At 41.2% G+C, this 13,316-nt stretch overlaps 1 protein-coding gene across 9 annotated transcripts in view; it reads right to left on the bottom strand.

Moving 5' to 3' along the window:
• Positions 1-13,316, bottom strand: part of PAM (peptidylglycine alpha-amidating monooxygenase) — a 199,178-nt gene that overhangs the window by 49,891 nt on the left and 135,971 nt on the right. For all 9 annotated transcript variants that reach the window (XM_056106594.1, XM_056106595.1, XM_056106592.1 and 6 more), the window contains one exon: positions 6,845-6,974. In XM_056106594.1, the coding sequence (XP_055962569.1) occupies positions 6,845-6,974 (130 nt within the window). The remainder of the gene's footprint in view (positions 1-6,844; positions 6,975-13,316) is intronic.

Raw genomic sequence — 13,316 nt, 5'->3', positions numbered from 1 at the left:
TGTTCTGTGGCGTAAAGCTTTTCAAAGTACTCCCTGAGGATCCTTTGAATTTCTGTAGTTTCTGTTGTAATGACCCCCTTTTCATTTCTGATTCGGTTTATTAGGGTTTTCTCTCTCCCTTTCTTTGTGAGTTTTGCTAGGGGCTTATCGATTTTGTTAATTTTCTCAAAGAACCAGCTCTTGGTTTCATTGATCTTTCGGATTGTTTTCTGGGTTTCCATCTCGTGAATCTCTGCTCTGAGTTTTATTATTTCCTTCCTCTTGTTAGGGTTGTGCTCCTTTTGTTGGTCCTTCTCCAAGTTCTTAAGCTGTGAGGTTAGTTTATTTATGTGGGCTCGCTCCTCCTTCCTGAGGAATGCTTGTAGAGCTATAAACTTTCCTCTTAAGACTGCTTTTGCTGTGTCCCATAGGTTTTGGTAACTCGTGTCCTCATTTTCATTCATTTCTAGGAATCTTTTGATTTCCTCTTTAATTTCCTGTCTAAGCCACTCGTTGTTTAATAGCGCACTGTTTAATTTCCATGTGTTTAATTTAGTTTTCTGTTTTTGTGTGTGATTTACTTCTAATTTCAGCGCATTATGGTCTGAGAAGATTGTTGATATAATCTCTATCTTCTTAATTTTATGGAGGCATGAAGGACGAGACAAGGATGCCCACTCTCTCCACTGCTGTTCAATATAGTACTGGAAGTACTTGCAATAGCAATTAGGCAAGAAAAAGACATTAAGGGCATTCATGTAGGAAAGGAAGAAATAAAGCTCTCACTATTCGCAGATGATATGATACTATACTTAGAGAACCCAATAACCTCCACCAAAAAACTCCTAGAAACAATAGACTTGTATAGTAAAGTTGCAGGTTATAAAATCAATACCCAAAAGTCCATGGCTTTCCTATACGCAAACAGTGAGAGAGAGGAAAGCTACATGAAAAAATCAATCCCGTTCACAATTGTGCCCCAGAAAATCAAGTACCTAGGAATCAGCTTAACTAAGGAAGTAAAGGACCTGTACAAAGAAAACTACAAAACGCTACTTCAGGAAATAAAAGAGGACATGAGGAAATGGAAAGACATCCCCTGCTCATGGGTCGGAAGACTTAACATTGTCAAAATGGCAATACTACCGAAAGCACTGTACAAATTCAATGCAATTCCTATAAGGATACCCATGACATTCTTCAAAGAAATGGAGAAAACACTCCTGAAATTTATATGGAACAATAAACCCCCACGAATAGCTAAAGCAATTCTGGGGAAAAAGAAAATGGGAGGAATCAACCTCCCGAACTTCAAACTTTACTACAAAGCGGTAATAATCAAAACAGCATGGTACTGGAACAAAGGCAGAACTGCAGACCAATGGAACAGAGTTGAATACACTGACATCACCCCCCAATCATATGATCATCTAATCTTTGATAAAGGTGCAAGAAATGTGAAGTGGAGTAAGGAAAGCCTCTTTAACAAATTGTGCTGGCATCACTGGATGGCTACATGCAAAAAAATGGGCTCAGAACTCTGCCTAACACCATGTACAAAGGTAAGATCAAAATGGATTAAAGACCTCAACATCAGACCAGAAACCATAAGGTACATTGAAGACAAAGTTGGCAAAACCCTCCATGACATTGAGGCTAATGGTATGTTCAAAGATGACACGCCACTGGCTGAGCAAGTGAAAACAGAGATAGATAAATGGGACTATCTTAAACTAAGAAGCTTCTGTACCTCCAAAGAAACAGTGACCAAAATACAAAGACAGCCTACAGAATGGGAAAGAATATTCGCCGAATACACATCTGACAAGGGGTTGATATCAAGGATATACAAAATACTGGTTGAACTCCACAAGAAGAAAACATCCAACCCCATCCAAAAATGGGGCAATGAAATGAACAGAAACTTTCTCAAAGAAGAAATCCGAATGGCAAAAAAGCACATGAGAAAATGCTCTACATCATTAATCATCAGGGAGATGCAGATCAAAACCACAATGAGATACCATCTCACACCTCAGAGACTGGCCCACATTCAAAAGAACAAAAGCAACCGGTGCTGGCGCGGATGTGGCGAGAAAGGGACACTCCTTCACTGTTGGTGGGAATGTCCACTGGTTCAGCCCTTCTGGAAAACAGTATGGACGTTCCTCAGAAAATTAGAAATTGAGCTCCCATTTGACCCAGCGATACCACTCCTGGGAATATATCCCAGAGAGGCAAAAACGTGTAGCCGAAGTGACATCTGCACTTGTTTTTTCATTGCAGCACTCTTTACAGTAGCCAGAAACTGGAAGAGACCTGAGTGCCCAAGAACAGATGACTGGTTAAAGAAACTTTGGTACATCTACACAATGGAGTACTATGTGGCTCTTAGAAAAGATGAAGTCATGAACTTTACATACAAGTGGTACAATATGGAAAGTATCATGCTAAGCGAAATGAGTCAGAAAGAGAGGGATAGACATAGAAAGATAGCATTCATCTGGGGGATATAAAATAATAAAATATGAGATTAATACCCAAGAATAGCTGAGAGCAACACCAGGAGAATTACTCTATAACTTAGAGGCCAGTTGGGTATTCTAGGGGAAAGGACAATTCAGATAGAAAGGGGAACACCAAGTGGAGGGTGTTTGGAGGATCCTCCCAGGAGGGGAGATGCAGGTTGAAAGTAGACTGGACTGAACATGTTCGCCACTCAATGCCTCTTTGGCTGATCACAGCGCCCAGGAGGAGAGAGAGAACAGGGGGGAATGCCCTGCCACAGTGGCAGGGGGGGATGGGGGGATGGGAGGATGGGGGGGGGAGGGATATTATCCTGGTGGTGGAAAATGGGCACTGGTGGAGGGATGGGTATTTGATCGTGGTATGACCGAGATCCAAGCACAAAAATTTGTAAATCTACAACTGTACCTCATGGTGTTTCACTAATAAAAAAGAAAAAAAAAAAGAAAACTTTACTGGACCATTTTTAGTAGATCATTCATGACAAGCAATAGGAAAGTAATTATTTTGGTTCGCTTTGGGGGGGCATGATGTAGGATTTGGGGTGGAAACCTTCTAAATATGGTAGTAGGAAGATGCAATGGTGGTGGGATTGGTGTTTGAATATTAAATATAATGCATATATTATGAACAACTTTATAAAATAAAATTAAATTTAAAAAAGTTAAGGGCAAGACTCCTGGTTTAGTTAGGAGAGTATATGATGTGAATTCCTCAAAGTGAAGCCTCCACCAAGCTCAGATGAATAAAAGATCAACAAGTAAGCCTTTGACAGAGACAATGATTTGAAGACAAAGCCCCAGAAACAGCTGTTACCCAGGCATGAGCCAACCAGCTCCTGCTGGGAAATTTCTTACTGAAGCCAGACTGAAGTAAAAGGCAGTCAGGAAGGAAACTTGAAGTCAGCTTGAAAAAGGGAGTGGCAGCATTTGTGCAGGAGGTTAAGTGGTTTATTCTGCTCATTCTTTCTGCCATGTTTATTAGGCATGAATAAGCAGGAGAGCCAAGATGCATCAGGGCTATAGATAGTAATGAAGAATAACAGTATTTATATAAGAGCTGATGGGTATTATCTGAAGAACTTTGACCACTGTGTGGTTAATTAGGAATTATTATGAACTGTCAGAACTTTATGATACCTAAAGTATAATTGTTTCCTAAAATATGAAGGATTGCTTCAATTTCACTGATAGTAAATCTGCTTTCAAGGAATCTCTTCATGAATAATAAAACAAAGCACTGTTGAAAGCAGAGATCTGGGTGCCAGAAGAAAATTTCCTTAAGTCCATGAACTGTAAGGGATGCTAGTAATCACCAGGCAAGGAGCAAGAGGAAGAAGGAAAACGACAACATATATTCTTATTTTTGAAAGATAAAAATAAAGTAAAGAAGAATCTGGGGTTTAACGAGTTAGCTCCTCATCTCTGAAGAAATGTTGCATTTTTTTAACAATGTCCCTTTGGTGGTACTATATTTTTTGGAGGGGGGTTGTTAAACATACTATAGCTTTGGTAATAAAAGGGAAATCAGATCACAATTGTTGTCCAGATGAGAGGTAAAGGTCAGAAAGTCTCAGTTCTTCAGCTGAAAGTCTCACAAAATGTTCTGATGTGTTTTTTATTCCAGAATCTGTGCCATCTTCTACCCCACTCTGGCATCTACTGATCCCCTTTTCCATTAAATGACTCCAGCCCCTGCTGTTTACTTGGAAGGAGTATTAAATTAAAATGGAAAACTGGCCTTGGTTCAATTTAGCTTTAGCCAACAGAAATAGTATGGATGGGAGAAAAAGAAGCTGTAATTTTTCCATCCGGTAAAATGTGGCTAGAAATCCATGCAGAAATTATGGCAATTTTCACTAAAATGAAAACTATGTGACAAAGAGTTTTTTAGAATTCACTCTTCAAAGCACTTATTAAAATACTGTTAAATGCTGACTATAACAATATAACAATGCATGAATAGGACCGTTGAGTTCCACTGGTTCCTCTGAACTCTGAAGAGAGTGATCTCCCTTTCTCAGATTGCAACTTCAACTTCGACAACTGTGAAGACAATTAACCAGCTGCAAATATACAAATCTATTTGAAAAAAAAAACTGATAGAATAAGCTCCATCTTTAACTGCATACATGAGAGTATGAAGCATTATACTAAATACACAAATATGTGACAGTGTAAATTAACTTACAAAATCTCTTTAAAAGGATGAAAACAACTGAGCTATAAAAGTAGACTCTTCATCCACACATTCGAAAGGAAAAGACTAAGTATTTTGTTGGGGTTGGGAGGTGTTTGGGTCACACTTTGCGATACTCAGTGCTCACTCCTGGCTCAGTGCTCAGGAATGGCTCCTGATGGTGCCTGAGGAATCAGATGGGATGCCAGGGATTGACCTGAGTTGATTGCATGCAAGGTATGCTCCTTATCCACTGAACTAAATCCAGCCTGAGATGCAGTATTTTAATTTTTAAATTTAGTTTTGTTTTGGCCACATCTCAAGGTTCTCAGGGCTTACACTTGGCTCTACACTCAGATGTCACTCCTGGAGGTGCTCAGGGACCATATGAGATACTGGTGATTGAACGCGGGTTGGCCATGTGAAAGGCAAATGTCCTACCTGCTGTATTATTGCTCTGGTCCCTGATTTTTAATTAGAGAATATTTTAAAATTTATAATTTTTTGATATATACATTTATATAAATATAAAATATAAATATATTAATATATAAATTTTTGATAAAACAAGCAAATGGCTATTTCATTACTCAGGACAATAAAAATAACCTTCATACTGTCAGAGTGAGCTATGATAAATATTATCATGTTGCGTGATTTCAGTTCCAGGGTGAGATGGGAAGGAATGAAAACAGGCCTTTGCCACTTGATTACAGTGACACTTGGGGCAACAGATTTACTCTGGTTCAGTTTCATGTGAATGATAATGATAAAAACAATGTCTAACTATGGTTGATAAATTTATAAAATATAACATCATATATATCATACATATACATAACATAAGCATTAAACAAAAACAGTCCACCCGTTGTTCACCGATTTGCTTGAGCGGGCCCAGTACGGTCTCCATTTTGAGACTTGCTGTTACTGTGTTTGGCATACTGAATACATCATGGGCAGCTTGCCAGGCTTTGCCATGTGGGCGAGATACTCTCGGTAGCTTGCTGGGCTCTCTGAGAGGGGTGGAGGAATCGAACTCGGCTCGACCGGACTGGCTGTATGCAAGGCAAACGCCCTACCGCTGTGCTATCGCCCCAGCCCTATTAGACCTTTTAAAATCCAAATATACATCTAAAATGGCATTGGAAAATACAATGACAGATCAGAATTAGATACTCAGAGGAAAAAGCCTGGGTATTCATGAGTTCTACCTTGTTCTGAGTTCTCCACAATTCAGAAAGATGAATGCTGAACTATTACAATGAATCTTTATGAAAACCTGAAGGTCCAGATAATATTCCTACACATTAATGACTGAATTGTTCTAATCACAGTCTGAGAAGATTCACTGGTCAGTTTTGTGGAACCAAAGTTGAGTTTTGAAGGAAAGGGAATTCAAAGCGCTCTTTGCAAATCTGCATCCAATACATTCAAAGAACAAAGTGTTTTACCCTAGCCAACCAATACATTTTGTTTCTCATGATGCACTACCTTTAAAAAGTCTTGAAAACTGGTGCTGGGAAATTGAACAGTGGTTAGGGCATAATGCATGCAGCTAACCCGGGTTTGATACCCATCACTGCATGGTCCCCTGAGCATCACTGGGGGTGGCCCTGGCGAAGCTCCCGAATCTCGTGGGTACTTCATGGCAGCTCCTCGAAAATGTTCTGAAAATTTTCAGAGAATTTTTTTAACCGACTTAATGTTACTCTTCTTGGTATTATGAAGTGTAGCTTGAAGCAAGAAGAAACAAAATGGCAGAACGTCTGGTTGTTAGTGCCTTCTTTCCAGAAATGAATAGACAAAATGTAAAGATTTTAAAAGGCCAGAGAGGGGCCAGAGAGATAATACAGTGGTGAAGGCCTTGTATGTGGCCAGCCCAGGTTTGATCCCCAGCATCCCATATGGTCCCCTGAGTACTGCCAGGAGTTAATTCCTGAATGTGGAGCCAGGAGTAACACCTTAGCATCTCTAGGTGTGCAGCCCCCCCCCCCCAAAGAAAAATAAATAAACGACATAAGACATCCATACTGCTTCTTGCCATACTCATACCTTACAAAGAACTTTGATCATTTCCCTGCCATTATTCTTAGTTTAACAAAAACTGAAACATGCTATTTTGATTATTATTTACTCGTGGTGGAGAACTCTTACTTACTTTACATCCCAGACATGGTCACCTCTGTGGAAAATCACCAAGTTATTCTTTGGGTCCAGAGCCACCCCAGAAACCTGGCCAGGTAACAAGTATACTCCAGGCCAATCCAGTGCTTCTTCTACATGAAAATCTGAAAGACAAATTCAGACAACTGGTGTGAGAAACAGGTTTGTATTATGTCCTAAAAATCACAGTGGTCATAAGAAACTCATGCAGTAATGTCACGAGATGCAAAGAAAGTAAATAAAGCCATGCTCTACAGAAAACGAACCGCATGCACATGCTAAGGAGCTTCCTGAGCTACAAAACCGGATGAGTGACTGAACCTGTCTGAGAGTATCTGTTCTCTTTTACTATTGACAAGAGAAGCAAAAAGCCAGCTCACCCATGAGTTCTTGGCAAGATTCTTATTTTAAACTACTATCTCTGGAAAATAAGGCAACATGAATGACAGTATTTTAATATAAAGTTTTAATATGTTAGAAATGAGTGATCAGATGGACAGTAAATTTTTCTATATATCTATATATCTATCTATGCCTCTATGCTTCTAATCTTCCATATAATTTAACTGCCATGCATTCTGAATGTTCAGTATACCTAATATGCTATCATGAGCCATTCATTGATTATCCTCTATGCAGGAAATTATAAAAGGTACTGATCTCAATGCATACTTCAGTGTATTTAGAAAAAAAATGGTAATACAGCTGGAAAGATTGCGAAGGGGATAAGCACTTTTCTGGTATACAGCCTGATCCTAATAGGAGTCCCTGGCAGAACATACGGTTCATTTGAGTACTGTAAAGGGATACTCATGAGCCAAGAGCATTGCTGGGTGTGGTCCCTTCCCACAAAGGTATCAATTGAGGGGGTTGGAAAGATTGTTTAGGGGCTAAGGCTCCTGCCCCACATGTGTCAGACCCTGGTTCAAATCCCTGACACAGCATCTAGTCCTGAGGACAGAACTAGGCATAGTTAGAACACAGTTGGTTGTGCCCTGACCCCGGCTTCCCTACCCCAAGAATGAGAATGGAGCTATGTCATCTTTCACTATTCATATGTCACTGTTCCTTAATCTGAAGGAGAGGAAAAGAAACAGAAACTGTGAGCCAATGATTTCCAAATATTCTCTATTTTGGTCAGAACACATGGGTTCATTTGTGCTGATTCTTTTTATAAACATTCTAATGAATACATATAGGATGTATGAAGTAGCTACATGAACTGAAGACGCAGTTATGAGGATACAATGAAATGCAGTGCCTCTGTCAGTATTTCTTTCTCTTTTCAATGCTTCAATAGAGACGTTTAGAAGCAGAAAAAGCAAAAATTTGTGTCTTTCCCAATCTCTATAGAATGTGGCAACTCACAGCAAAATCCGTGAAAACAGACACTGGAAATTCAAGAGGAATGGGAATAGAGTATGGTACAATCAATTTCTGAACTACTGAGAAGATGCAGGTATGAGGATAAGAACTTGGAGGAAAAAATCATATCCTTTCACTTCAAATATTTAAACTTAAGCACATTTTTTTTCTGTGACAAAAAGGAATAAAATGTAACAAACACAATAGGATCTCTGAATCAGTTACACTACAACCTTTGCTGTAGTCTCTTCAATATATTTTCCCCTAAGTATCTTGCCAAGGTGAGGTGTACTTTCTGCTCTCTGGAAAAGAATTCAATTAAATGCACTTGGGCAGATAAAAAAAAGTGAGACTTAAAGTTAAACCAACTTCTGACAGAAAGTAGTGCAGGAACATAGGTGAGGGTTTAAGCATTCCTGGGGTCTGTTGGTGAGAGTGGGACGTCACGTCAGACCTGCAAAGGGATCTCAGAGAATACAGAAGTGGACAGAAAGTATCATCGTCAGAAAGAACCAACAGAGGATGTTCATAACTATGGTCTTTATGTGATCTGGAAAGGGTATCTTTGTATGTTAGAGGTGGGTGGGAAGTGGGAGGTAGAAGAGACCCCCCCCAATCGAGGAAAGACTGGGAAATGAATTTTAGGACACATGGCTGGCCCATGAGTATAAACTGAACAGAAAAAGGCTGGAATTCTGAGCTTTGTCTTCAGTTGTACTACAATTAATTTTGAGGAGTTCATTAGTGACAGCAGAGCAGTTTGAAGAGAATTCACTTTTGAAGTGTATCAGAGCCCACAAGAGTGACTGTCTCACTCTGGTGTTTTGATCTGCCATCTTGAGTTGGTGAGAAGTGAGGAAAAGTTCCAGCTGGCGTGTCTGAACTTGCAAACGACACTTTGCGCATCAGAGCCTGCACTGGGGCTGCTCAAAAGAATAATAGTCACCATCTATCACACTTGCTGTAACAGGAACAAAAAGGACATAGTTTGCTACTATGGGCACTAACTTGGGAGTTACTGCAAATTTTAAAGCACAGGAGAAGCTGGTTAAAATTATTTTGGGGAGAGAACTATGGATGGAGTATAAACATTATAATTAGACATGGATAAATCAGTAGGGTCGCGGCCGCGCGACATCTTATTATGACATCTTATTATCTCATTCCTACATTGGACAAACTGGCAGGCTACCATATGTAGCCTGCCCACATGGCAGAGTCTGGCAAACTCCCCGTGGCGTACCCAATATGCCAAATACCAGTAACAATGATGGGTCTCATTCTCCTAAAGAACCTTAAATGTAATCTCAGGGCTAGGATGAAGGAGACGTTACTGGGGCCTACTTGAGGCAATCGACGAATAACAGGATGATTTGTGTAATTTTTTGTGTGATGGATAAATCGACCAACAGATTGGTCATAATTCCCCCAAGCAAGTGGCTTAAATTATTTTAAAGTTTCTTGAAGGTCAGATTGGATTTTATATTTTGCCCATTCTCTTTCAGATGGGGAGTTTGGTTCATACATGACAGTGTTCAGGGCTTACTCCTGGTTCTTTGCTCAGGGATCATTCCTGGAAGTGCCCGGGACTCATATGTGGTGCTCATTTGACACCAGCCACTTGCAAGACAAGGGCCTTAACCCCTGAACTAACTCTCAGTTCTTTTATTTTCATTCTTATCTCATTACACAGGTTTGTTGATTAGGTGGTCATAATTCTTCATTCATCAGCTCCTTAAAATTCTGGATGAGGGGCTGGAGAGATTGCACACCAATTAGGGCGTCTGTCTTGCACACAGCCAACCCAGATTCGATTCTCAGCATCTCATCTGGTCCCCTGAGCACCACCAGGAGTAATTCCTGAGTGCAGAACCAGGAGTAACCCCTGTATAACCTCTGTGCATCGCCAGGTGTGACCCAAAAAGAAAAAAAAATATGAATGAGCACCAACGAAACGAAACCTTGAACTATGAAAAAATACGTAATTGCTTTTATCATCAGATTTTCAAAGTTACAGTGCTTCAACTAGATGGAATTTCTTGAGAGTAGGATGATGTCTTATTAACTGAATGCCCTCAAGTTTTAAACAGAGCCAGACCCACTGTAATGATCTAATATATGTACTAACCTAAATTCTATGCTCCAGTGACTTAATCTATGTTGCCACCAGCATTTATTATTATTATTTATTATTATTATTATTACTTTGGTTTTAAACTATGCCTAGTGGTACTCAGGGATAACTCTTGGCTCTGTGCTCTGAGATCACTCCTGAAAGGGCTTGGGGAACCACATATGATACCGTGGATTGAATCTAGATGGTGTGATGCAAGGCAAGCACCTTATCTGCTCTTCTATCTCTCCAGACCACCACTAGCATTCAAACACATATAATTTTAAATTTTGACTAGAAAAACCCCCTTTTACATCCCAGTACTAGACTGAAGACAGAGAAGAAAATTACTAAAGATGCTGACTGGCTAATAATTTTCACTAAAAACTGTCAACAATATGATACATTTCTGGAATCTTTCCATTTTAGGGAAAAATGTGCTCAATAAAATGCAGAGATAAAAATTCTAATGAGCTGGAAAACACAATTGTTCCAAATAAATACTTAGTTCTGGGGTTAAAATTTATTTAATAAACTATTAGGAATGTGTAAAGAATCTCACGACCATCTAGAATGTATTTATTAAGATAAGTGCCTTTGGTGAATTTTTCAAAACCTGAAAACGATATGTAAGGACAGACAGGCTGACAGAGTGGGCAGCCTGGCCATGAGTCAGTGCAAAGGCAAACAGAGTACAGGGGAAAGGAGCTTGCCACGCAAACAGCTGATCCTGGTTTGATACTGGCACTGTAAATGATGTCCTGGCACTGACACATATGGTCTGCTGAGTTTTGCCAAGAGAGTTCCCTGAGCACTGAACCAGGAGAAATGCCCAACCCCTGCCTCTCCCAACCCAAACAACAAGAATAAAGGAAACAATATTTTGTGTTGTGCATGGCAAAAACTGTGGGAAAATCTTACTTAATCACTTAACTTCCCGTTAGTCGTCGAATTGCTCGAGCGGGTGCCAGTAACGTCTCCATTTGTCCCTGTCGCGTGCTAGTGTAGCCCAATGGCATCTGTTCGCTCCGGGAACATGAAGGGCCTCAAACCGATCCTTCATGATCTTGACGAAGAAGTCTGACCATCTGGTAGGTGGGCGGCCACGCGGTCTCTTGACATCCCGTGGAATCCAATCAGTAAAAGCTCTAGTCCAACGGTCGTCTTTAAATCTCATTACGTGACCAGCCCATCTGATTTTCGACACCTTGGCAAATGAGACAGCGTCCCTGATCCTTGATCGTCGACGGATGTCAGAACTCCGGATTCGTTCTCTCATTTGAGTGAAACGTGATATTCCAAGCATAGCTCTTTCTATTCTTCTTTGGGAGACCTGAATGGCGTTCTCATCTTGTTTGCGTAGGGCCCAGGTCTCTGAGGCATATGTTAATGCAGGAAGAACAGTGGAATCAAAGAGATGTGCCCGGAGCCGGAGGTTCTTCGTCCTCTTAGCTATTTCTTCGACGTTCTTGAAGGCGTTCCAAGCCGCTCTCTTCCTCCTGCGCAGCTCGGGTGCCAGGTCATTTGTCATGTTGACCTCTCGACCTAGGTAGACATAGCTGTTGCATTCGGAGATGGTCGTTCCATTGAGAGCGAATGGGGCGTCAGGAACAAGGCTGTTTCTCATAAACATTGTCTTCGTAAGATTCAGCTGTAGTCCTACCTTTCCACACTCACGGTCAAAGTCGGCCAGCATTTGTGCCGCTTGGCTGATGTTTGGTGTTATTAAAACAATGTCATCAGCAAAGCGGAGGTGGTGTAATTGCCGACCATCTATCTTCACTCCCATTCCTTCCCATTCCAGTCGTCGCATGATGTTCTCGAGGGTGGCACTGAAGAGTTTCGGTGAAATGGTATCACCCTGCCGCACCCCTCTCTTGACATCAACGATCACTTCTTTGTAGAATGGTGAGATCCTGGTAGTGAATCCGCAATAGAGCTCACGGAGGATCCTGATGTATTGGGCTTGAATGCCCTGATTGGCTAGGGCTTCAATGACCGCTTCCGTCTCAACAGAATCAAAGGCCTTCTTTAAATCAATGAACGTTAAGCAGAGCGGCATCTTGAACTCCCGAGAAACCTCAATGAGCTTTGTTATTGTGTGGATATGGTCGATGGTGCTGAATCCTTTGCGGAACCCTGCTTGCTCGCATGGTTGTCCTTCATCTAATGTTCTGCCAATCCTATTCAGGATGACTCGAGTGAACAACTTGTAGATGACAGACAATAGGCAGATCGGGCGATAGTTGCCAATGTCATGGATGTCTCCCTTCTTGAACAGTAGTACGGTCCTGCTGGTTTTCCATTGGGACGGAACCTTGCATTCAGACAGGTAGCGAGTGAAGAGCCGAGCCAGTGTATTGATGAGTACTGACGGCAGGTTCTTCAGGTGTTCAGGTCTGACCTTGTCTGGGCCGGGTGCTGTTTGATTCTTTACCGACGAAATGGCGTGTCGGATTTCGGAGGGGAGAACGTTGGGAACAACATACCCATCCTGTGGAATTTGGTATGTTGGCAAGTGGACATGGCTATCGAAGAGATTTGAGTAGAAGTCATGGATAATCTTCTCCATTGCCCTTCTGGAAGATGTGATAGATCCATCATGATGTCGGAGGGCAGTCATCTTGGTTTTGTAGTTGGTGAAGGACAGGAGGGCATTACGAATGTTTTTCCCAGCTTCTGCTGCATCTACCAGTACTGCTGCTCTCCTGTTTTTGAGGTCATCCTTGATGGCTTCTCTGCACTGTTTTGCCAGTTCGGACGTTAGCTTGCGGTTGCCTGAGGCATGCGCCAAACCACGCTGGCGAATTAGCTCAAGAGTTTTCGAAGATAGGCGACTTTTTGTGGCTATCTCTCTCTTGGCGTTCCTCGCACATTCATGGAGGTGCTGAACCAGTCGATCGTATTCCTCGTCAATGTTGTCAACAATGGCATCTTCCCATGTTGCCGCAATAGTACCAAAGAGTTCCCAGTTGGTGGTCATTCTGGG

This window comes from Sorex fumeus, unplaced genomic scaffold (genome assembly GCF_029834395.1).
Source record: "Sorex fumeus unplaced genomic scaffold, SorFum_2.1 ptg000131l, whole genome shotgun sequence".
Taxonomy (NCBI): Eukaryota; Metazoa; Chordata; class Mammalia; order Eulipotyphla; family Soricidae; genus Sorex; species Sorex fumeus.
Note: the sequence above shows the minus strand (reverse complement) of the source record. Positions and strands in the feature narration are given on the sequence as shown.